The following is a 27068-nucleotide window of genomic DNA, read 5'->3' as shown; positions in this document are numbered from 1 at the left end:
ACCTGTTCCTGACATTTTATTAGATATCAACTTTTGAGCAGCTTTCAAAAGCCTGACTGCAGACTGCCAATGGTCTGTGTGTCCTAAGACTTTAGTCCCTAGAGGGGAGGAATAGTTTTGGTTGCTTTTGAATCTTAGCTGATCAGGATCAAGTATTTGAATCAGGTTCAAGTGATTGAATCAGAACCAGATATTTTCAGATTTATGTGTTCTTAAGAACGGTTTATGTTTCTTGATAATATTAGCACTATTTATTGAAAAGACTAGTTAAATTTCCAGAGGGTCTCTTGTTTTAAGTGCTGTATTTTAAATAACTTTGGTATGTGATTGTATCTGTAAGTATAGATTTGGAAATGCATAGAGTGTGTGTGTATATGCACTACTTATTCAGATCATTTTGTTCTGTAGTTGCCTGACACCTTTCCTCCTCTCTGTCCTAGATATGCAAGTTCTGCCATTGACCGTCAAGGAAGCACATCCATGAGGAAGGTAATAAGTTATAAATGTACTTAAAAAGAAAAAAATCCCCAATGGTTCAATTCATTGTCATATTTTTAAAAAGGACCTCTGGTGGTCCTGAAGGTAAAGAAAATTTTAAACACTTATAACATTTAAATAGTATGAATACTATGATAGGGAGATAGAGCATTAAGATTTTCTTAAAAACAAATTCAAATATTTTTATGGTACCAATTTTGAAGGTCTTAAATGGAAAATATCTAGACATTATTTTATTACTTAGTATTTTGCAAATATTTCATACAAAGGACAAACAACAGAACCTTCATTTATAGAATGCTTATTTCTTCATTGCGACTTAGTGCTTTTTGCACTAGGCAGGTGCTAAATAACTTTTGCAAGTTGCCGGATGTCATTCTGCCTCCTGAATATTTACAAAGTGAAGCTAAAGACCAGCGACAATAGTGGAAGATGTAGGACCAAATTCCCTGCGGTTTGTGAAAACCTGCAGTTGTGTTTATCGATCTGCCAGTCCCTCCCTTGCCTCAGACCTCGGGCTGCTCGCGGTATCCTGGTCCTGCAAATAATCTGATACACAGGCTTGGAGGAAATTAGCACGATGTGTCCTGTGATTTGTGTACTTTGCTACTGAATGCACCGATGGGTGTTTGGAACTTGTTAATGGTTTTCATTAAAAACTCCTAAGGCTCAAACAGCAGAGACACACAGCCAGGTTGGCACTAATAAGCCCGGTTCCATCATCCTGACAGGTCACTGAATCTCCATCTCCGGGGCATTTTTTAAATGCAGGATAGATTTTCATTTGGTGATCCTGCGACAGCACTCTTACTACTACCCTGTGATTATGTTGAGGTCTCATTAATTTAGCTTCATGTAGCACAGATTCAATTCTATCACACTTTTTTTCTTCGCCGTGGTGTTCTGCTCGTTGGGCTGGGCTGGGAGGACGTGTGTTTGGTTTGACATTCGACTTGGTGGTGTGGTTTTGAGATGAGAGCTTCAATGCTGACAACCACAGTATGTTCTCTCTGTTTCCCATAGCAACTCTGAGTCATTTTGAAGTTAAAAGTTCCGACTGTTTTCTTAGTGTTTACCACAAAGTTAATTATATAATAGCTCCTTTATCTCTCAGAATATGAAGCTTGACTTTTCTAAGTTAGCAGTACTAATTAAGTACTGATTCCCAAGGTATTGCAAGCAGTTCACTTTCTCTAGTTTTCTTGCTTTGAAACGATTGCATGTGTGCAGAAACAAAACATATAAGACTAATTAACTTTTAGTTTTAGAAGAGCTAATATTTTCAGCTCTGCTTGATTTGTTGTGCTTGTATTTTCATTATTTTGGAAACTTTTATATTGAATGATGCATACCAGTTTCTGGTGAGTATCCTAACACATATATCCTCCAGTTCTTCCCATTTTCTTGCAGATTTTTAAATTTAATCACATGTGAAAACTGTAGCTTAATTATAGGGTTTTATTTTGTCACTATATTTTTTAGCCTAAATTGTGGAGAAATGGGGTGATCTTTGCCTCAGAAACTGATACTTGCTCTGTCCTAATGCATTTTTATACAAAAAGTGTAACATCGAATCTACAGTCACCACAGAACTCCAGTTGGTACAGTGTAACTGACCAGTATGGCTGCTGTGGCTTACAGTACATCAATTAAAAAAACAAACAAAAAACCCCAAAACAAACAAAAAAAACCAAACCAAAACCAAAAAAACAATGTCGCTGTGCATCTTTAATACTTTCTCACAGACTTAATTATGGTTTTCATTTTCTGACTGTTTTTTACTATGTTTCCTATAGCAGAGGAGCAAACATTAATTTTTGTCTTTAATGCTCCAAACAAAGACATAAATTTGCAGCTATCAAGTAAATGGAGAATGCGTAGATTCTTACAGCGATACGATGCATATACACTTACAGAGCTTGTCACCTATTAGAATCACAATATTTTGGGGGAGGATTTGTACTGGGGGAGCAGGCTGAGATAAACCCAACACAGAAAGCTGGTGTTCTATGGGCCGGCTCTCTCAGGATCTGCTGATTTCTGTAAGTCCCTACAAAATGTCCCTGCTGCTCAACGCTGTAAACGGGTGGAATTGCAGAGGGTTACACGCAGGTCTGTGCGTGTGCAAAACACCTCTGCCCTCCTCCACTCGCATTTAAGAGAAAACTTTGCCTCTCCAATAGCTGGAGTCCTGTTTCCAGCTGTTGTTTTTCTGTGGTGCTCAAGCTGTAATCCTTCGTTAGCCTAAATATTAATTTCAATTATTTTTATTTTAATTATAGCCCTCGGCTCTTTTAATATTGTGACATTTGAACACTTATTTAATACACTGTACCACAGTTGTTAATAAGGACTTTGTGGCGTGTTTGCTTTTTGGTCCCTGTTTTCAGAAGATTTAAATAATGAGTTGGTTTTACATTGTTCTTAAGAATCTGTAACAATTTTATAATGTAGGCACAAAATAATTTCTTTCATTTTTTTCCCACCAACCTAACAAACTTAATTACTTCCCATGGTTGGAAATAATTAAAGAATGTGACTTCAACGAGTCATTGAAGATGACTTTAAACATTGACTATATAATGTTTGTGGTGGATATTTCTTCTTGAATGAATATTTTTATAACTATCTCGTGTATTTACAACAAACTTCAAGTATCATTGACTCTATTAGGTCATTCATGTGAGTTTATGTCCTTAGTTTTCAAACTATTCCATAACCTTTCATGCAAAGAATCCTTAACGACTTCATTGTAATTGTAATTAATAACTGAGAAAATGGGATTTTAATTGACAGATTTAGCACTGTGGTGTTTTCATTATGAAGTTTATAACAGTAGTAAAAGAAAAATGAGATCCTATGATAAGTAACCCTAAGACAACCATGGAGATGGTAGTTGATGCCAGCTGTTTCATGTTGCTACTATTACCTGCATTGGTTTTTCATAATGATTTTTTTTCCTTACAGTCATTCCATTACGCTTCCCTCAGGGTAAAAAGCAGAAAATGGTCAAAAGGTAACTTATTTGAGCTAACATTTGAAACTAGAAAATAAGACTTCTTTGCTAATAAATGGTCTGGATCAAATGCCAAAGTTCAACCTAATTCAAATGTTTATAAATTTGATAATAAACACTAAAGTAAAATACCAAACTAAAATACCAAATAAATGCATTATAAGGTATAATATTGCTAGACTTGGTGGTAAAATTTCCTCTGACTTAAGCAGAAGAAAGGTAGCATCTGTATATTCTGTCATTTCCCTCTGCTCTCTTACTTTATCTATCCATGGCCTATTTGACTGTTAAAACAATAAACATATGAAAAATAGTTACAGCATAATAAATTCATATGAAAGTATATGGTCAGAGAGCTCTTTTTATTCTGTTTGTTGATTTAGTCTCTTATCTATGAAAATTTTTCTTTTCTTACACAATAAGCTTTAAAGTTGACCAGGACATAGTACAGTATCTTATTCTAAAAGGAACAAGGTATTAAGAATTTGTTTGTGGAATGGTGGCAGAACAAAGGATGGTGTTCAGCAGTTATCTAAATTTCTTCACTATTTCACAGCTTTGGGACAAATAGAATTCTTGTAACAATATAAACATCATTTTTTTCACAGAAAAATGTGCAATATTTTAAGGAAAAAATGATACCATAATAAAGAGAGGGGAAAAAAGTGTTCTTATTGATATTTACAAGGCACACTAAAATTTTAAGCCTTTCAATTAGGATGCATTGAAATAACAACAAAATCCTGGTGCTGTGCCTTTAAACAGGATGCGATTAAGTTAAAATATTGTTCAGTTAAATTCAGAATAGAAGAAAACTAACCACGTATTTTTATGGAGGTGGATGATTTTTCTCTTTCATTTGCTATAAATAATGACCATACAAATTGAGGTGAAAATTTGCCAGAATTTGACAGGCCTTTTTTTGCTAAAAGTAGTAACAGAAGATATGCAGAAGTCGTGTTTACATCTGTGTACAGATTACATGATACTCTGAATTTCAAACTGAAGGCTCAATGAATACAGTTTTATTTGGAGTGATGATACCCATCTTAATCAGATAAAAATGAACCCTCTAGAGATTAAGTAAAACATTTCATAAAACAGGCCTTTTCGTTTTGTGCTCATGTTGAAACTAAAATGGCAGAGCATTGTCCAATTTGGAAATTGTTCATTCAAACTCCTCTCCCTGAAACGGGAGAGGATTTGGTTTGAAGGATTTTTGATTAAAAATCAGTAGTGTATTTATGTTGAGTGAGGGGTCTCACACTATTGTCGTGTTCTCAGGGAGCTCTCTGACGAGTGGGAGCAGAAGACGGATTTCCTGCAAAGACTTGGGGCACGGAGACTGCGAAGGCTGGCTCTGGAAGAAAAAAGATGCCAAAGGTTATTTCACACAGAAATGGAAAAAATACTGGTTTATTCTGAAGGATTCATCCTTGTACTGGTACACAAACCAGAATGTAAGTATAACCTGTGTTTGGAGAAAGCCAAAGTTAATAAGCTTTATAATTCTTTTGAATAAAGACTATTTTTACTACATGGTAGGATATGTTAGTGACTTGCCACTTTAATTGCCAGGCCTGGATCACTGAAGCTGGGAATATTTCAATTGAAATAATTTTTTAAAGTCTCTGAATTCCATGCCCAAAAAGCAGATGTTCATGGCACTCTTCCAGAAATTAATATGGCAGTGGTTAATACTTTTCCACAGGTACTAACACAGCGTTCACATTTGCACTAACACAGCGTTCACACACTGTGGGAAGATCTGTACACTGTAACCATTCCCATTAGTTCAGCATGATGGGAAGTGGATGTGAAAATCTGAATTTGGAGAAGTCTTTATCGGAAAGTTATTCTTATGCAGATGTTCCTCTTGCTTTTTGCAGAATTAGTCTGGAGTTTGCAGTTTCTCATGTGTACAGCACTGCTCTTGGCAAAATGTTATTGAAAGTCACTGGGCCTACGCTTGTGCAATCTGTGTATCTGTAGGAAAAAACAGGGGGCGGGGAGAAGCCAAAAATCTTTAGACTGCTGTTTTTCCATTGGTATGCATTGAGCCTTAGTGCCTGATCTAAACTGCCTACAGCCTGCTTTGATTACTGATATTTTAGTATGTATTTTCCATTTTCTTCAAGAGGACAATTTTACTAGTATAATTATTCTCAGTTTTAGTATTTCCCTGTCTGCCCCAAACAGTATTGTTTCAGGTTTTGTGCTGTACATTTTGTTTGTGTGACACAGTTACATGCAAGGTGGTTATCACTGTGTGTCCCACTGATTTTCAGTCTGTTGTTTACAGCCAAGCCATAATTCATAGTACACTTGCTAATGCTTTTCAAAAATCTGACCGGTGTTAATATGTCTCCTTGCTTTTCCTGGTAAATTACTTCATAAGAAGCAAAAAGTGGCAAGCGATGCTTCCTAGTTATTACTTTTGCATTTGATCACTGGTGAGCTCGCTGTAGGAATCTCCTCAATTATTATCAGCAGAGCAGATGGTCTGCACAACCGTGACTTTAAGAGAAGGCATCCACAAAGCAGTTTTAAAATGTAGAGTATATGATGAAGAAACTGAGAATTCTTCTCTGTAGTTGTGGATGTCGTTAAATGCTATTTTAGCTGCTGTATTTGGTGCTGAAAGGTTGTCTGTAATCCTCAAGAAAGGGGAATCAGGATGGCTGCAATTCCTTTAAGGAACTGTCAGTTTAGTTACTTCATAAAAGTTATTGGCGTTGTATGGCAAAGTAAATACATTTTTATAAATAAAAACATTATGGGGAATGTATTTCAATTGATTAGATGGTTGTTCTTAGCATAAGACCCAAATGGCTTCTGCTCATTTCCCTCTTCTTTAACTCCATGTTCTTCTACACCATCACTTTCTCTTCTCTTTTGATAGGATGAAAAAGCAGAAGGATTCATTAGTTTACCTGAGTTCAGAATAGATAGAGCAATTGAATGCAGAAGAAAACAGTAAGTAATGTGTCAATTATGTTTATAAATTAAGGGATTGCTCTTGGAAGTATACTATATAGAGTACTGAAAATGTGTAAAGCCCGGGGTAGGAAGTTACACAGAAAACCTTGAAAGCTGTAAATAATACATAATAGATCTTTTTAAGCTTTAGAGTTTGTCTTTATTGTAAAAGATACAACTTAATGTAAATTCCACAAAACATCTCACAAAGAATTGGATAAGTCTTTGATCAGCTTTCCAGATAGCTCAGTTACAACTTCAGTTAGCAAAGTAAAGCAAAAAATAGTACGTTAGCCAAGACATGAAACTTCCTTAGGTTCAGTATGGTCTAGTGTGCAAGAAAAAATTCCCATAGGAAGTACCATAAAAAAAATCATAGCAAAGGTTAGGGAATATAATCTCCATTTTCTCCTTTACGGGAGAAGCTTTCTTCCCCAATATTGTGTTATTCTCAACTGCTAAAATATTTAGGTTCCATATGCAAAATGAACATTACATTATTGTTTACGTGCATGTTGCTACTACTGCATTATGCTCTCAGTAAAAAGCATATGCTGAGCTTTACCCCCCTTAAGGCATATTTAATAACGGAGACTCATTGGAAATGGCTTGGAAGCAGCGTGGGGATTGGAATTCATAGCTGTCCGACAGAAGGTTTTACAGAACAATCCTAATGCTTTGAGACCGGCACTTTGCTGCTATCTCTTCAGTTATTTGCATGTGCCTTCTGTATGCTGCATTAGGATTTTTGAAATTCACTGCTATGAGGAGCTACACAGAATAACATTAAAGATAGTCTCTAACTAATTATAACTAAGTATCCTGATGTGGTTTTGTGTGCTTTTCCAACGACTGAACGCAGTTTTGGTCTCAGGAATACAAGTCTTACTACTAGGAACACGTGTACAATAAAAATACTGAAGATATGAATTACAATAGAGACAACTCATCAGAAAATCAAACCTCTTCAATTGCGTGTTCTTTTCTGGAGGTATTATCACTGTCTGTCTGAGAATTAGATGATGTTGCGTTTATACTTCTATTACTCCTTTCAGCTGAGTGTACCCTGTAGAAATTAAACATGAACTGAGTACTATAAATTCCTCTGAGGAGTGAGTAGATATTAATAATAAAATTGAACAAAAATAGAGGAAAAATAATACTCTTTTGTTAAAATATAAAACACTTAGCAAATTTCAGTGAATTAAGCAAGATCAAACAGAAGGTCATTGTGCGCAGCTAGAAATAGCTTCCAGAGCTTTGCTTGAAGTATTTGAACACATTTCCTCAGAACATTCTAGGAGAACAAGCTCTGTAGGGTATATGCACGGCAAAAAAGTCTGATTAACTAAAACTTTGCACACTACTGAAAAATGAATACCTTCAGGCTTTGAATCCTTTCAAACAGAGGTAAAAGTATAATGAAGACGTTAATAGTATTCCCTGTGTTCACTGAGATGTGAACCCTTTGAATTCTTCCTTCACGCACTTATTTATATACTTGCACCATCAGAAAAGCTACACCTTACATTGGCCACTATTTTACCTGCTCCTCTGAAAACTGTAGAGAAAGTAAATCCCATGTTACGCTTACATTTCAGTATATCTGTTTTGACCCAGCGTATTATGGAAAAGTTCTGTTCTCTCTGCTAAACTAAGAGAATAATTTCAGTTGGTATTTTCTTGCCTCCTTTTCAGAGAGGTAGTAAAAGACCAGTTATCACTTCTTTCTGGTTTAGGATATCTTGTTAATTTAATAGCGGGGTTTTAGTAAGTGCTGGAATGTAACCTGAAATTCATTGCAAGCTTGAAATCTGAGAACACAAATCTGGTTGTTTTCTTAGTCACTTCTATATGATTGAGTCCACTTTAACATTAATGCAAACATAAGTAAAGCAGTTACCTTGAGAGATAATAAGGACAAGGTAAAAAAAAAAAACCAACCCTATTATTTTTGGTAGTTTCATTTGTTTTTAAATTAAAATGGCCTGAAATGTACACTTAGTATTTTAGTGCTTAAAGAAGTCCAGCTAAAATCACAGAGGTAACTTTCTTTCAACTCTCTCAAAAGCAAAACCAAGAACATTTTGGGGCTCAACTTGGATTTCCCCTCAAATTTCTGTTACTTTCAGAGCCATCAATGTGAAATGTTCAAACCTGACTGAACAAAAGAATTTGAAGTCATATTACAGTAATTAATAGATCTGTCTTTTCCACAGTTCTGTCAGATGGAAAACGTTGTTTTATAGAATGACTGTCACTGATGCCCACGGTATACATGGAATGAAATAGCCTTAAGCAAGCTTTCACAAGAATATATAGTAACTGAATGCATTATTCTGTATGGTTTGATGATTTGCCTCACTAATGCATTTAATGAAGATACCCTGATTATTATACAAATCATGGCATTATCTGAGACTGATTTAGCTCTCCAGGCTATATTTGGATGAAGAATGACCTTGTCCTTGTGAAAGGAGGTTTCTTACCTTCACAGGGAAAAACTTGCCACTGCTTTTATGCAATACCTGCAACATCATGATTAAAAATGATAATAACGTATTAGAAATTTAGTTACTTAAGTTTATGTGATGTGGCATGACATCAATAGCATGTTATTTTTGCAGACAATTATAATGCACCATGATGAAGTTGATTCACAAAACTAAAGATTAATAGAACTATGTTTATAAGTTCCCACTGGATCTGACATTTGTAAATAGAGAAGGGCTCGTGGGCAACCTGTTGGTTGGAGGTTGCCTTGGGTATAGTGATCATTAAATGATTGAGTTTACTGTCCTTGGGGAAGTTAGAAGGATGTTGGTCTCTTCTCCCAAGTAGCAAGTGATAGGACAAGAGGAAATGGCCTCAGGTTGCACCAGGGGAGGTTTAGGTTGGATATGAGGAAAAAATTCTTCCCAGAAAGGGTTGTCAGGCATTGGAACAGGCTGCCCAGGGCAGTGGCGGAGTCACCATCCCTGGAGGGGTTTAAAAGGCATTTCAACGAGGTTCTTAGGGACATGGTTTAATATTAGAGTTAGGTTTTGGTTGGACTCAACGATCCTGAGGATCTCTTCCAACTGAAATGATTCTATGATTAATTATTGTTAACTAATGCTTTGCCTGAACTTTAAAAAAATCTCCACCTACTGAAAATGTTCATTGCACAAATCATGCAAATTTAGGTCTTAAATTTATGAGATCATATGCCATACCGTTGGTGCTTCATATTGAAACTGTGCAGTCAGAATTCCATATAAAACATCATTGATATAGTATAGGCAGATATGAAGTTATATCCTACAAGTTGCTACAGTTTCAGTAAATTTTATTACTTCTTCTGGAATGGACTGGAAGGTTTTTGTAGACAGCAAAGCAAACCTGAGGCACCAGCAGCCCCGCAGGGAAGCGGGTTGGCAGCTTCTTGCGCTGTGTTAGCTGCTGCGCAGCCAAAAGGTGAAAAAAGTGATTATTCCCTTTTACTTGGTGCTCATCACACCACAACTGGATTATTGCATCCAGTTTGCAGCCCTCCAGAACAAGCCAAAGGTAAAAACACGTGTATTATTCTTCTGCATTATTCATATTTGTCTATAGATCTAGAATTGTTTCCCTGGAGACTTCTCTGTAGTTCTTAATGCTCGTGTATCTAAATTATTCTGTAATAATAATCTTTGTGACAAACAGAACTGTCAAACATTTAAATCAAAAGTTTCCACAGAATTGGGATCTCTGTTTCATAAAAATAAAGTTTTCTTTGGCTTATGTAAATATATAAGAGTGCAACACATTATTGCAGCTGTAAGTGCTCAGCACTGCAGTAAATTATCAGAATATCAGACAAAAAATATATTAAGGCACATTCATGTAGCGACTAATTATTAAATGTGTCCGCTGTGACTTAGCAGCACGGGAAAACTCCTTTGCATAAGTAGGAAGACATGCAGCATTTAACTGATTTACCCTTGAAAAGATTCTTGCTTTTTCTGCAATTTATGACACATTCAGGAATTCCATAACTGAGACAAGAGTCCTACAGAAAATAGTGTTATCTGTCACATAATCCTGATTCACCTCTCCAGCAAGTCCACTCTTTACCTTAATTGAGTTAGAGTTCCTGCGAGAAGGTAATACTCAAATATATAATCATATATTGTATCACATTACAAGAGCGTAGTGGAGCCAAATATAAGTTGTTTATAACTCTGACTCATTTTAACTTCTAAAAGGTTGACTTTGAAACCCCAATATTGGCATTTTAATGCATTTATGTATGTAAATTTCCTGTCTAGGAAAATAATCCTATTTACAAGCAGAGACTCTATCATGTGATACTCTAACAGGATTAATCAAGAGGATTAGAATCTTTAGATCCGCCACATAATCCTCTCCAATTTGAGCCGATACTTAAATCTCAGAATTGGAAGATGGTTGGGCAAATAGAAGGCTAAAAAATGGAGATGTGGCACAGAGCATGCTGATATCTCAGCAAAAAAAATACATTCGTGAAGAGAGTGGGCCATGCTTATATACTATAACAACGCAGGAGTATTTGTTTAGTAATGACTTTCTATTTTGAGTATTAAAAATCAAGTTCTCTAAAGGACTTCTGTAAGGAGGTGTTGTATTTGTTAATTACTGTGTAATTAACAATGTGTCATGTACCAGTCTAATACACGTGTGTGTGCATGAAGACATATACAAAATTATTTCACATTTCTTATCCACAGCCAGATATCATCTGTTTTGCTGGAGCAGTTGGAGTGGCTGGTACTCAACTGGCATAAGGGGTATAAAAAGTTCTACATTAACAAGCAGGAGACTAAGAATGTTCAACACTAAAATGGTATTATACTAATTGGGTAAAAGAAATCATAAACTTAATCAGAGTATACTTAAAACTACAGTTATATAATGATCAAAAACCTCTTGCACTGACATCTTAAAATTCAGTAGGTATAATTAACAAGCCTATGCCATCTAGTGGGCATCAAAAAATTTTCCTCCTATTCAGGATTTGCCATGTACTCTCTATTTTCATTTGCAAAATACAAGTACCTAGGGAGATGAGGATCTGCAGTTGAAATCCCCAATGTCCAGATGCCAAAGGATACTTAAATACCTGATACTTAAATAAATTAAGAATCAGACTGAAAATACAAAATGTGTTTGAAACCTGTAGCATGCTAAAAAAACACAGAGAAGGTCAGTCTTGTGTATTTGCAGAGAAACTGAAATAAAAGTGTTTTTTTTCTATTCTTTGTGCTTATTTGATAGTGCCTTCAAAGCATGCCACCCCAAAATAAAGAGCTTCTACTTTGCAACAGACTGCCTTGAAGAAATGAATAGGTAAGCTATGTTTCTCCTTTATCATGGTGCTCCAATAACTGAAAATAATAGTTCATCTCACATAGAAATATACCATTGGAGCTTGATGTGATGCTGATTGATAGTGTTCTCAGTACTTAGTCCTCCATTAATTTCAATACATACATTACACTGTGTGGCTCACTTTGCTGAAATTTTCTGTCATGCCACATGTCACAACTCTGCAAAGGCGTGTTAGGGACATCAGTTGTGTTGGTCTCATCTATGTCTATTAGACTTTGTGTTTGTTAATGGGCATAAAGTATATCACACTTCTAATTTTTTTGTTGATCAATCAATGTTAGAAATAATGTGGCACAAATGTTCTGGTATATAAAACCAACACATAATACCAAAGGTCATACTTATGAGTACACCCAGATGTTAAGATATTATAAAGTCAGCTCTACTGACTATCCACAGTAACATGTCATGACCTAAAACCAGAGAAAAGCCACATGAAACATTTTTTAATAGGAATTGAACTGATGAGATGCATTTATTTTCTGTGCCAGAATGAAAATTCTGCCCACCCTCCAAAAAAACCCCAAAACTCACCAGCAACACAAACCCCAGTAGTAATTAACTTTACTCATCCCGTCACTGTCCCAAGCAGAGGGTAGCACAGGCCAGCTGTTGGCATCGCTGCGTGTTCTCAGATGTGCTGGGAGGACATTCAGAACTCAACTGGACACGGCCCTGGACACCCTGACCCAACATCAAGGCTGGTCCTGCTGCGGGTGGGCTGGGGGACTAGGTGACCTCCTGAGATCTCTTCTACCTCAAATTACCCTCTGCTTCTATTTCGTGATTGAGCGATGAAGGCAGAGGTTAGATAAAGTTGGGGAGGTACCTTTGATACTCAAAGGCAGAGTCAAATGTTCTACCTCCTCCTGTTACTTTGGTAACTTGTTTATTCTCAGCTGAGATAAAAAGCAAGGGCACACGGGACAATGTTACCGTGCTTTGAAGTCTCAAATCTTCCCTGGCATAGACTGCTGCAGCTTTGAGATTTAGTTAGTTCTTTCTGTTCGCAGACTTGGACACAACTATCTCAGTCTACAGCTGAGAATATTGTTTGGAATAATAATGTCTAAACATTATGTTTAAATTGAACATTTATATTCTGTGGCTTACATGGCCCTTCAAGAAAACCTGTATTGATGTAGAAGACTGGCTGCATGAGAACAGTTCAGGCTAGTTCATCATCCACTGATGACGATGATGAGGTTCAGTCCTCAGGAGTATCTTGCTGTGACTAGCTGTCATTTACAGGAAATACATTTGCTGAAAAATATTTTTCCATTGTTAATAGCGTTCCATTGTTCAGTTACGTAATGTGACTGAGATTTGTTTTGCCCCAAAACTGACGTGAGGATCTTTTGCTATTTTAAGCTAAGCCTGGTCTCTCCCTAGATTTTAGCCACTTGGATAGCTGTGATTTGCTGAAGTGCCATTGATCATATCTTTCTATTATGCCATAAAATGTTCTGACTCGAGGAAAACCAGGAAGTCTTGACATACATTCAATAAACCGCTCTTACAATATTCATTGATTTTGGTACACGGGGGAGCGAGGAAGCTGCCTGTGTGACAGTTTACAGCCTCTGCAGAGAGTCGCAGCTGGAAAGGTGCCAGGATGGATTTTCATATCACGCTGCCATGTTAGTCTGGAATTTATGAGAGACATTTTCCTGACTTTTTGAGTCTGCTTCCCAGAGGAAAAGACAAAAGGTGAACTTCCTCTTGACGTAATTTTTTTGCAGTACTTTTCATTCAGAAATGCTGTTCCTATAGAGTAATTGTAATTCACTCCCCAGCCCAAATGATGGATGACTGTGCTGCCTCTCTAAAAGTCCCTGGGCATCCCCTGCAGCATTTTACATGCTTCCTGGAGTTTCTTCTCACAGACGCCCTGTGCAAAATTTGAAATGAGAAACAAGATTCATAGACGAAAAATGCACTTAAAATACTAATTTCAAAAATCTCCGTCTTCCCAGCAAATTGCCAGCCATGTTATCTGAGGAAATAGGGCAAATGCTCTGCATGGTATCTCACATTCCTGCTGTCACCACAAAATTTAACTGGATTTTCCATGCTGACAGAAGGGTAGATCTTTCATGCTGAAAAGTAAAGGAGTTCTAATATGAAGAGAAACGTAGCACTCCAGTATTCACTATGACGGGAAATTATACCCTTTCTTCAATTGCATTTACCACCAGTTTTTGTTTTTAACAGCTGTTTTTACAGTTTCTAACTTCAGATTCACTGTTTAATATTTTTTTTTCCACTCCAGAATATTTTAATCTGCCTCTAATACCACATTGCCATTGAAAGAGTTATACACCAATGGGTAGTAATTGATTTGTATGTGGCAGATAGAGCCACTCTGCAGCTGAATTTTGCCTGCTGTGTCGCATGGTGCAGACAGACTTTGGTTTGCAAAATTAATGTTCATGCTGTTTTGTCAAGTCTTACATGAGCATAGTTGTGTTCTTAGAAATGAATTAATAATGAAATAGATGAGCTCATCTTTCGCTTGCCATGGTCACGGGGTGCTCCAAGCTTGTTAAAGGCCTTATTTCCCAGAAGTGCTTCATCTATTACCATACCATGCATAACCTGTTTATGGCTTTAATACTCCTAAGGAAAGTAGCACTGAATTTAATATTCAGTTGTTTTACGATATCTACTTTATTTAAAACTTTCCTGTGATTGAAGTGAGCAGTGCAGTGCATTTACAATCTCCGCATGGACTCCAAATATTAAATTAAAAAAAAATAGTTTCTATTTCAGGCTGAATAATTTGATCACATTTGATTTGAATAACTGGGTTAACTTTGCACTTTTAATAACTCCCATAAATCTTTTGCATTCATTCAAAAAATGGAACCAATATCTGCTACTCACTGAAACAGAATGATGATTGATTTTGTAGGGGTCACTTCCAATATTTTCCAAGTAAAGACCTGAAAGTTTCGAACATAATATTTCCCTTTACTTCAATTTTCACTTTGCTTTAATACGAATTAAATCTCTATTGATTATAAGCAAACTTCAGGGTGTGTATCCTGTGTATTTTTACGTAGGGAATATAACCAAGTCACTCAAGGGTTTCCCTAAACCATCCTGTTTATCGCTGAAGCTCATTCAGCTGTGTTCCTTAAATTTGTCGCATGCTAGTCCGCTTGACAGATCTTGGCCAACTCAGATGGTGGGCCAGTATTAAGGTATCTTTCACAGTTTTAATTTACTTTATAAGTAAAAATTTCAGACATACACCCCTGTTAGATATTGCCCCACTTAAACAAGAGTTCTTGGAGAAGTGAGCGAGAGGGTAATCATGTTAGATCTCTCTGTCCTAATTTAACTGTTCTTTAATAAAGAGAGCTGAGTGAATTATCTTACTCCCCAGTCCCTTACCTGATGAAAAGCAAGGAGAGAATTATGCAGGACATGAAAGGCACTTTTCAAACAGAAATCCCTGAAATGGAGCTTCCCAGTGGTGGTGTAAGTAAACATCAACAGCAGGTTTTCCCCTTCTTCCTTCAGGTTCCTAGAAACTTGTTTCAAATCCAGGAAAAATACTCCATGCCCAAGGCCACTTCACTCCTCTAATTTATTTTTCTCACATAAAAGCCCACAAGTTGAAGCACAGGTAAAACAATTTTCTGATCAGAATGAGCTGCAGGCCCTGCAGACTGGATGAAACCATGATGTGAATGGTAGGGAAAATACTACACTAGAAAGTCCTGGTACAGAGCTGCAAGTCTTCAAAATCTGCTTTTTTTTGCCTAGCCACCTAACTCCTCCTTTCTCCAGTTTATGGACCACTTACTATAGACTTGTGAACTACCATATCCCCCTCAATACCCTGGTTTATAGCATTACACTGAAGCAGTTCAAAGGAGTTTGCAATATACAACTGCAATTATGCAACACACAGTCCAAATGAGCATTCAGGTGTGAATTCATCCCCAACACGCTGGAGTTATGATTTGCGGTGGCTTTCTGTACTAGTTTACATTACAAAATTCACTTAATCAAATTCTGCTGTAAATAATACCATTGGGTATGGACTTCTGGGAGTCAAACAGTTCAACTGCATTCAATACAGCAGATTTTGTGATTACAGTGCTGTACTTCTCAGTAGTAAGTGCACGTGCATTATAGTCACATATCATGATGTTATAGTGGAGATACTACGTCAACACTGCAAAATCTGAAGTTTTTAGTCCTAGAAATAAGTAATGGATGTAATTAAATAAGTCAGGTATTTAACAGTATTTTTATTATAATTATTGTATGTATATTCTCTGTAATAAACAGTTACATTTATACAAGAAGATGCTATTTCACTTATTACCAAAAGGGCAATTTATTTCAGAAATAGTGAACTTTTTTTGTCTATCATTGACCAGGAGAGAGAGGGGGAAAAAAAACAAAAACAAACCAAAAAATAACAACAACAAAAAGTGCATTTGGTTGACAGAATGAAGTTAAAAAACAACAACAAAAAACTAATGAAAAAAACCACTCCTGTGAATTACATGAAGTAGATGCACATGCAAAGAGGGTATAAATTGTCACGGTTCACTTGTCAACTCTTAAGCTCTCTAGGGCTTTTTTCATATTTTGCCAGCCTGACAAATCCAAGAAGACAATGCATGAAACAAGATCAAGAGAGTCAGGTCAAATTATCAAATCAGAGTGCTTATGGTTTATCCCATGAATGATTTTACTTAACAAATTCCAGCAACTGTGACAAATAAAATAGTAGAAATACAGGCTGCTGAGAGCTGATATATTTGGAGACATGAACCCATTGAGGAGACTGCTCAGTGTTGTATTTCACTGTGACACATCAGTTACGTTTTTGGGCTTCTCTTGTTTGGAGAAAAATAAAGGCATCATTTTTGCTTTAACTATTACAGGAACCTTTATTCTGTTAAATTAATATATTACCTCTACAACTGTAGAAAATAGTGAAAATAATGTATGTTAGGAGCTAAAACAGGAAGCATATTGATTTTTCAGGTGTCCACTAAAAGAGACTGGTCAGAAAGAAGCCAGCTTAACAAATACAAAATCAATTCTAAATATAACTCTGTATTGCAAAAATATTTACAGGAAATTCTGGAATCCAGCTATCCCACTAATGGAAAAAATATAACACAAAGGTTTTAATTAGAAATTAAATACAAATTGAACTGAATAAATTTGATGGTTCAAGGGAATCTATATTTTTATAGACTTAAAGATAACTTGATTAAGTCAAATTTGACTTCTGCTTTCATTCCTTTTTTTTCCTTTTAACTGGGTGTAGATGCAATCTCAAAAGCAAAGAAAGATGTATTCCTGCTCTAAAACATTTTTAATACAAACCTGAGATGATGTACAAGTGCAATGATTAATTGATAAAAAGATGCAAGAAAGACAGGAAATACATAACTATTCATTTATTTTAGCCTTTGATACCTTGATTTTTCAATGGTTTCATTTTAAGGGAAGATTTAACAGAAAGAAATAGTGAAAGCAGATAGACCCTTTCTTGGATTTATATCTTTTTCAGGAAATACCCATGATTTAATTTTTCACTTGAATTAAGGTTTCTTCTATCTACCAGCCATCTGGTATATGCAAAAAGTGTACCCAGCACTGAGGATATTAGCAAGTAAAACTGATTTGACCCACAGAAACTCACTACTTGCTGACCTGCTCTTTATGGATTTATAGAACAGTTTTAATTATAACCCCAAAAATAAGTCTTTGACCTATTTTTTAAAATTGTTATCTTCTTGACTTTGCTTTTTATTCTCCTGCACTGAACGTAATAGTTCTCTCAAATGTATTATAACTGAGATTGTCCAAGTTGGTTTGGTTTTCTCACTTGTGCTGTTTCACCCCTGACTGTAGAAAGGGGCAGCCAAGGGGATGAAGGCTGATCCTGCTATGAAAACTCCTGTTGCCTTCAATCCCAGAACCTCACACAGACCTTGGACTTGGCTCATCACCGTACTCGGCAGGACTCAATTATAACAAATAGAAATTTACTGCATTTGTACCATGAGTGGTGACATATTCTTGTTTGTCATGCAGTGTGTTAGGACAGTGAAGCTAGAGGAAATTGTATCCCTGCTGTTCAATCCACTTTAACATTGCTCCAGTGTTTCTATTAAACGATCAGTAAGAGACTGTGCTCCTGACTCCGGACAATTCAGGGCATTTCAAGCATGTCTCACTCTTCAGTATCAAGTTTTGATTATTGTCACAGCTACTTAGTTCATCACTGCCCTCGGTGCCTTTACAACCATCACTTGCCAGGCCTGGGGACAGAATCTGACTCTTGGAAGAGGCTCTGGGCTGTAATCCCTGGTACGAGCCAGAATTATCTCAGTAAATTTAACTGAACTTCCTACCATGCAGCTCTATTTCATCCCGAAGCAATGGCAACAGTGCCTGTTTGTTGTAAACACAATTAACTAAAGCCAAGTCTGGTTTTTTTTAGGATTTAAGCCATTGAGACAAAGTAAAAAACTTACTAATGTATTTAGATTACTTTACTTGAGGATTACCTATCCCTGCATTTGGTTCACTAAGGTATAGGCAATAAAAAATAAATAATACACTTCTTGGTCCCTTCTAAGTTGTTATATCTTAGGGAGATGTTGTACAATATTGAAGGTTCGATGTTGTAACGTGAATCCTTGGGGTATTTAGCACAGCTCTATGTGCATCACAGTTAATTTCTACCTCAGATGCAAACCCTCTGGTTCCTTGAGTGACTTCCTCAAACTTAGTGAAATGTGCTGTTTAAGTTGTCTAATTATCAGAAGAAAAGAGATGTTGAAACTATCAAATAATCTGGGGAGATGTCTCCAGGTTGTGCCTCAGGGTGCCAAGATACATAGAGATGTACATGTAAGTTTGCTATACATGTAACTGCCGGAATATCTCATGTCTTTTTGTGATCACGTGGAATTCAAGGAGCTATTAGGGGGAACAGCTCTATAAAGCAAATCAGAGAAACAATCTCCTGGGTTTTTTTCACTATTGCTGCTTGTCAGGTGTCACATAGTCTTGCACTGCCTGACCTCCAATGAAACACGCAGTCGTCGATCCCTCGGGGAGTCCCATTCTGACACAGATTCCCGTTGCCTTCCTGAAGCCTTGACATTTGCCTATGAGGCATTAATGCAGCATTCAGAACCAAATGGCTGAGTTTCCAAGCTTTCCACAGAGAACTTTTTATAACCTTCCCTGCCTGTTTTCTTAAAAATGAAAGTGGTTTGCTCATCAAGTAAATTCATCGAGTTTACAGAGTGTTCCTTTTGAACAGAGTTTGCATTTCCTTGAAAAAAAAAGACCTGTGAACTGTATCAAAAGGATCAGTAACCTCAGCACTTCTATAACTCCTGATTAACCTCAAAAACATTCACCCGTACTTTTTTAAAAAACACAAAACCTAAAATTGAGATTATTTTTCTTTTATCAGGAGAGATTTTATCATTATAAGCCACTGAATGTCATCAGATAACCCTTTTTGTTATCTTCACAAAGAGCTCAGTCTCAATTGAAGTAAATGAGGTAACAAAGTACTTGCAACTGTAGCGGGCAATCTTTGCGTCCTTTGGAAGAGAAAAACCTGAGCAGGCTTAGGAAGATTCTTTCTGCTAATTCCAGATTTGGACACTGAAGCCATATGAGTAAAGCTGATACTCTGTCTATGCTAAGAATATCTGTGTTTTCTTGAAGGTTAATATTAATATTTTGACTATTATCTATATACACTTCCAAGATTTAAAACCTTCAAATTAACAATGAGCAACAAGACAAATTTGGCAATAAACTTAAGACAATATAAATTTTCAAGTGCCAACCACTGAAACGGCTGACTCTGTTTTAGCTTTGAAAATGGTAATGAGTCCTAATTTATCATTGGTGCTTAAGCAGAACCTTCATTGAAGTCGCTGAGACATTCTGCTTAATTGCCAAAGGCATATGGGAAAGTATGACTAAAACTATTTTGCTCCAATACTAATGAGTTTAGAAATTCAGGAACAACTCTTGAAAAAACAGTGAATACAAACGCCTAATAATGAGCGAGGGGATGATGTCATTTCAATTACGGCAATAAAGAATATGCCTTTCAAGAGCAGCAAATGTCAAGTGATCAGCCGTTTGAACAAAATTACACTGGTGCACACTGTAGAAAAGCTTTTCAGTGAACCTGTTAACACATTTTAAATTGACTTCATGATAAAGATGAGTTATTGACGTGCTTGTACAAATAGTGTCTCCAGAAGCAGTCTGAACCCTGCAGCTGATCTTTGTGAAAACTAATCATTTCCACTGTTATTTCTAATGTGCTGACTTCTTTTTTACTACTGAAAGGCAAAGCAATATTATTGTATAATTCTTTATATTCTCAGTTTTGCAAGTAAATTAAACCCTGTAACAATTCCCTGTAAGAAGTAAATGTTGTTGTCCCCTTTGGACACTTAGGGAAGTCGTAAGATATGTAGAACGATTTGCTGAAGGCCACACAATAAGTCAGTGTTATATCCAATATTCCAGGTTAAGATCGTGGCTCTGAGCAGCTGCAGAGCGTTGCGTAGAGCAGATCGATACATCCTGAACTCTGTGCTATTTTTAGTGGAGAGTTCTCTCTTCATTTTCTGCCTCCTTGCTGCCTATAGCATCTTCCATATATTGTGCCATTAGACCAATAATACATGCACCTGTGTCCCTAGAAGCTTTTATTCAGTTCTATTACACGTGAGGAAAGAATTACACTGAATAGTTTTCTTGTTTTAATCTGCAAAAAACTTGTCCTTATAACATGCTATGCATTGTTTACTAACCTCTGTCCTGAAATCCTTGAAAGGTGTTTTTGTTGGCATACAATTAATCAATCAAACCCATCATTAATAACATATGTTATGTTGAAATGTTAAAAAAAGAAAAGAGCTGCTTCTAGAAAACACTGACATGCAATACACTAGCAAATTAATGACCGTATATAATCTAGTCACTGAGTAAGGCGATACTTAAGAATGCATCGCAATCATTACAGATGTCTATTAACGGGGCTTTTTTCTGTGGTTATACTTGTTGATGAAAATAAGCTGATTCTTGATTTTCCGTTTGCTGAATATTAAGTGACTTTCCTCTCTACGTGTTAGTTTCCTTTTTTCCTGTCTTTCAACTATATATTGTATAAACATCCAGTAATCTTACATAAAGATATCTCTAAAGGTATTTTCCCCACAATAAACTATTTTCCTAATGAATTAAAAAAAAATTATTTTTGATCAAACGAATTAATTTGGGGACAAGGAAAGAAACCAAATCGTCTGATAAAAAAATGCAAATATTGAAGTACTTTCAATTTATCAAGTCTTGTTTTTTCTGAAGGTTTCTAACCTAAGATTCTGTATTTTAAAAAATCAAAGGAAAATAATGTTGACATCACAGCTAAACAAACCAAACATTTATACCACCCATATCATGAATCTAGCAGAGCAGCACATAACCAGGGGAACACTGTCATAGCCTGTTTCAGCCTTTTGAGTATACAAACGTAATACAACTTGCTTCCTAATACAGGTTTTCATACGATTATTGCCATAACGCTATTTTATAGTATTTTGGCAATTCAGGCAAGTTCTTGAAATTAATAGAAGCAGCAATCAGAATAAATGCAATCTGCTCCTTTACATAACGTCTCCAGAAACCATTCCACACAAATAGGTTCAGGTGCAGCTTAGAGAGGGATTTGATTCTGCTACAGTGGAGACAGAGCTGGATGTTCTCTGTTCTACACAGACTACTCTAAAAACTGTGTTTAGCGTCTCAGTAGGTACACTTCTCTCTTTCTTGATGACATAAGGAAGGCTGATGTCATGATTCTTCAGGTTTCTGGGCAGCAGAATACAATGCAATGAGTCTGATATTCCAGCCTCAAACACGCTCCAGCAGATGTGAATAGAAGACCAGAACTACCTCTGCACTGTATGATATATGAACTGGAGCACCCTCACATAAAACTATTAACCACTGAACACATCTGAATCTTTTTAAACTGGGCATCATCTCTGACTTTCCCAAATGTTACAAATGTGTATGCCCTCACATTAACACTACAAGTGCCTTTAAAATATCTCTCCTCCTCATTTTTCATTGTTCTATTAGATGGATGAATCGTTTGGGTCTCGCAGCAATTGGTTACACCCCTGATGACAAGGACATTCATCCAGATGAAGGTAACGCTTCAGAGATTGTCATTAGAAGAGAGCAGAGTGCACATGTGGTCATTATTTGAACAAAGAGATGTCATAACTAACAAATTTGTTAACATATGTGCCATATATTTTAAAATATCCGTTTTCATAAGAATACATAGCCTTTAAGAACTCTTAATATATCAATATTTATTTGTGCCACCACCAAGGAAAATATTTTCAAACCAGCAATGAAGGTAATGCCAGGTTGAGGGTGAGAAATGTCCCAGGTCAGAGCCATCGGGTGCGATTGTCACCCCAGAGCGAGTAAAGACACTGCGAGCACAGGTCAACCTGCGCTTCCGAACCATTTCTGCACCTCCTGAGCTCCGGTGCCAGCCTTGCTTTTTCACCATCACCCGTGCTGGAACCTGTTCTGCTAACACAGATAATTTAAGAATTGAGGCTCGGCTCTACTTCAGCATCTAGAATGAAGTTGCACTTTGAAAGCATGTGACCAGAAGCCCCTTTAAGGCACAGCAGGAGCTGGGTGCCCAACCTGCTTGAAAGTTCTTCCATGTATCTGTGTATCTTAGGTGCCAGACATATTCACAAGTGTGTTCTCACCTTTGCGTGCTAAAGCTAGTTTTTAAATGTGGGGCTTGCTTTCTCGTGGAAAAGCTCATGAGTGACCCCGGGATGTTTTGCCAGCAGATTACTGGAGCGAAAGCGACCAGGACGACACCGAGGGCTCCCTAACCCTGAAGCAGGAAGGCTCTTCCACTCTGGGTGATACCTACCACCGAACGCCCTCAGTGAGTTAAAGATATTGCATTTGGCAGAAGGTTACCAAAAAATATCTGTGTGCCTTGATTTGCATTTCCCTTGTTTTGGAATATTTAATTACCATAAAGACAGAACAAAGGCTTCGTTGTAAGAATGAAATTACTGCTGATCCTCAGGAGCTGAATGTTTCCACAACAAGCCAATGACAAAGGCAGGAGAGGTAAATGTCTCCTTACACAGATATGTCATATGATATGGTTTGTGGGACTTGGGAGACCACACCTAATAATACAAACAGAATATTCAAATGTTGACTTTACTGCAGAATATGGAAAGAATACGGTGGATGGGATAGTTTGTATTAACTGAGACTGTTTCTCAAGTACAAATATTGGATACTGGATGCTAGAGATTAAGACCAGATCACATTCATGCAGTAATCGTATTTTAGTACAAACATTTTTTTAAGAACACATCTTTTTTTAAGAACATATCTTTAGAGGCAGGGTTGTTGGTTTTTTTTTTACAGCATGAGGCCTTGTGTACAATACCATAGTAGTGACAATATTTTCTATTAGTGTCATACAATGTTCAATAGCTGACAAAAGTGCTTCTATTATATTGTGTACAGACAGGTTTGGGGAACTGAGGGGAAAAAAACCCCAAACATTTTGTATATGAAGAGGCTCTAGTAGCAAATAAGAACATTTCTATTATACAGAACATAGACAGGCTGTGATAATTATTTTGTTTCTAAGCGCAGATAGGACTGTTCTCTATTTTTCTTTCAGATTTTTCTTCAACGTGAATGACATGATCCTCACACAGCCAGAACCAAAGAGAGTGACTGAGACAACAGCATCACATGGGTGAAGTTCAGACTGATTTTCACCCATGTGATGCTGTTTTATCAACTGGGACACAGGTTAAGCCCCTCCCTTTCTGTTTTTCCACTTTTTTGCCTTTCTCTTTGTTTTTGAATGAAAATTATTTACAGAGCCAGCAAAATAACTTAAATAATTTGAGAAGTTCAGCAGTTTCCCCAAAATTCAAAAATATTCCTGGGTGCTGAAGTTGGTTTGCTTTCGGTTTTTTTGGTTTTGGGTTTTTTTTTTTCTGTTTGGCTGGATTCGGAAACCCAAAGATGTTTTCTTTTGGGGCCTTTCATGTCTTCAGAGCAAACTGCTGGACTGAGTGTAAACTGGACAGGTCTTCAGGAAACCTGTACCAGCATTATACTCTTCTTTCCAGCCGGAGCTGCTCATGGGCAGAGAATGTGCAAAACAAGAATAGGGAGTGGTTAAAACATAGCACTTGCATAAAAGTTCTCAATGCTAATTATGTTCTGTTTGCAGAGGTTCATATTGTGACATATCAAAACACACACATCAGTCCATTTTATTAGTATGTATCATATAATGTTCTATAGCCATTTTCTTGGGTCTGTTCAAAACATTGTCTTATGGCCAGATGGTTTTGTATCTTTTCAGGTGAATTCTTCCAGCCCATTCCCTGAATCCCAACATGGTCGACACTTTTCAAGTGAATCAACGTATTCTCATTCTTCTGCCGAGGATTCTCGACAAGACGTAGCGGGCAGCACACACTCATCGGGGTGCAGACCTCCCTACCGAGAACGGCGCTCGTGGCAGGACCTGATCGAGACGCCATTAACCAGTTCAGGGCTCCATTTCCTTCAGACTGTTCCTCCTGAGGCGGAGTACATGGGTGGCCGGCCCGGAATGTCACCAGACAGACGAAGACAGGCAACGCTACCAGTACAAAGGTGTCATAATTATGAGCAGGACGGGCCTTTCCCTTTGGTGGAATGTCCAAGGGGACACAGCGCTCACAGCCGGCCACAGAAGCAACGTAGTCAAAGTCTTCCCCGAAACAGAGACGTCAGGGGTAAGGGACGTGTAAGGTCCATAGAAGGAACAGACGACAAGCTAGAAGAGAAAGTTCCCCTTAGAAGGCATAATAGTTTCTGTGCAGAAGGTAAGATTTTGGAGACATTCTGGTCCTCTTTAATGCCATTGAAAGCCAGGGCAATATTGCCATTATTGTCAGCAATGTTTTTGTGGTTGAATTGTTATTTGTTGGCAAATTCATCAGTCACTGCATAGGAGTTTGCACTTCAAATGCTTGGATGCAGTGCTGAGAATGTAGCTTTGGGGCTGATTAAAATGTTCTTGTTTTATCAAAACAAAAATTGGAAGAACGCGTTATAGAGTGACTTTATACATTAAGTTTCATTACTGCTTGCTGGTTTTAGAGACTTCATCTGAATGATTAGATTTGTTCTTAGGTTTCTTTACCTATTTTCTTCCAGAAAACATAAAAGAAATTGGAGAAAATACAGACGGTCTGCAAGAGCTGTATAAATCTCTGGAGCAAGCTAGTTTGTCAGCTTTCGGAGAGCAGCGTCCTTCCACCAAGCAGGAGTTTCGCAAGTCTTTTGTAAAGCGATGTAATGATCCAGTTATCAATGAAAAGCTTCACCACATCAGAGTTCTCAAGAGCACTTTAAAAGTAAGGCTTTACCATTAATTTTGTGCATGAGCAATAAAAAGTAGGCAAAGTATAACCTCTTAGTGTTTGCCATGGATGAGGCTTTCTTTGTAGCTCTAGAATTAAGTTCCAAAGAAACTAAAAATACTTGAAAGTAAATACGTTCCAGTTTAAGGAAAAACAAACAAACAACAACAACACACAATAATTATTTGTCCTTTATAGACATCTGGTAGAAAGTGCCAAGGACTGAGTTGCCAAACAGTTTAAGCCGTAATAGTTCTTGAATAAGGGTAAAAGATTCCAGTGTCCGTAGTTGTTTCCTTAGCACTTTGCATGAAAATGAAAGAAGAAATAAAGTGCCAAAATACAAAATGTAGCATAAACTTCATTTTGACATGTACCATGTCTTTCTGGAATTTGATAGGCGAAGGAAGGGGACCTCACAGTTATCAACAGCCTTCTGGATGATCCCAACTTAACGTCAAAGAAGTTTAATGATTGGAAAGTAAAGAACTATGAGTTTTTCCTGGACATTTGTGAGTACAGTGCTGCTGTGAAATCTCAAAATGGAGCCTCTGAACTTGCAACCTCAGCACCAATGCTGACACACACACACTCGTTCATTGAAACTCACGTCTGATGGGACTCGTATCCTGAAAAATTGCTGGGTGCCGTGAAAAATTGAATAAGACAAACACTGTAATATTTATAGATAAAGTACTCAGCAGTACTGTAAATAAGTTGGGTAAGAGAATAGTGCCGCAGGATGCCTACTACATTGCATGATAAGACAATATTATTCTTCATGAATTTTGTTTTGTTTGCTATTATCAACTGATGTCCGTATCAAGCTCTGCATTAGAAAGAAGCAGTGCAGAAGTGTGACTGAAAATAAATACCAGTATATTTAAAGTACTGTACTAAAACTAAGCTTATAGTATGAGCTCCTACAATCATTTTATATATTTAGATATATAGGAAGATGTATCTATGTATATAAAATGTAACACGGTAGTTGACATTTACTTTTTAAATGCCCTAAAGTTCACATTTTCACACATTTTTTTCTCGAGAAAAATATAAAATGAAAACAAAAATACATTGGCCACACTTAGAGATGAACATTTATTTTTGCAACATTTCCAGGTAGTGACCATCTTTGCAAATAAAAGGACAGAGTTATCAAAATGTAAACTCGATCCCTATGGTGTGCCTTAAAATGTACACTGTACATCTAGCAAATAGATCCCAATCTGGCCCTATGGGCATACTGTACATGCCATTTAGGTACTGTGTTTGTAACATACTGTGCCTGCCTTTAAAATGAATGCATAGAAGCAAGCAGGTATGGCACAGAGGTTAAGATATGAGTAGAACAATGTTGGTTGTTCACTAATGCTGCAATTTAAACTGATTTTAGTATAATTTGAGGTATTTCATGGTGAAAGAAAAACTTCTGCGCTGAATATGGTACGTACTGCAGGTTTTCATAGTTTCTTCACTGTGAATTTAAGTCACACAGGACTGTGAGTCACAAAATTCAAAAAAGCTCTGATGCTTCAAGGATAGGAATTAAGTTCAAAAAAAATCCTGAAGTAATCAATTAAATTCTCCAATAGACTGATATCTAGAGCTGAGTAAATTATTCAAAATTAGATGATGTCTGGCAATAATTTTTAACTGTT

At 36.9% G+C, this 27068-nt stretch overlaps 1 protein-coding gene across 1 annotated transcript in view; it reads left to right on the top strand.

Annotated features, from left to right (window-relative positions):
• Positions 1-26023, top strand: part of LOC308045506 (connector enhancer of kinase suppressor of ras 2-like) — a gene marked incomplete at both ends in the record, with an annotated part of 166383 nt that extends 140360 nt beyond the window's left edge. The window contains 10 exons of the mRNA XM_080352812.1: positions 441-489; positions 3466-3514; positions 4799-4974; positions 6417-6490; positions 11771-11842; positions 22055-22125; positions 22795-22898; positions 24360-24867; positions 25202-25401; positions 25808-26023. Of these exons, the coding sequence (XP_080208938.1) occupies positions 441-489; positions 3466-3514; positions 4799-4974; positions 6417-6490; positions 11771-11842; positions 22055-22125; positions 22795-22898; positions 24360-24867; positions 25202-25401; positions 25808-26023 (1519 nt within the window). The remainder of the gene's footprint in view (positions 1-440; positions 490-3465; positions 3515-4798; positions 4975-6416; positions 6491-11770; positions 11843-22054; positions 22126-22794; positions 22899-24359; positions 24868-25201; positions 25402-25807) is intronic.
• Positions 26024-27068: the final 1045 nt, after the last annotated feature.

Source organism: Nesoenas mayeri (genome assembly GCF_963082525.1).
Source record: "Nesoenas mayeri genome assembly, chromosome: 13".
NCBI lineage: Eukaryota > Metazoa > Chordata > Aves > Columbiformes > Columbidae > Nesoenas > Nesoenas mayeri.
The sequence above is the reverse complement of the archived record's forward strand: the minus strand, read 5'-3'. Positions and strand labels throughout refer to the sequence as shown.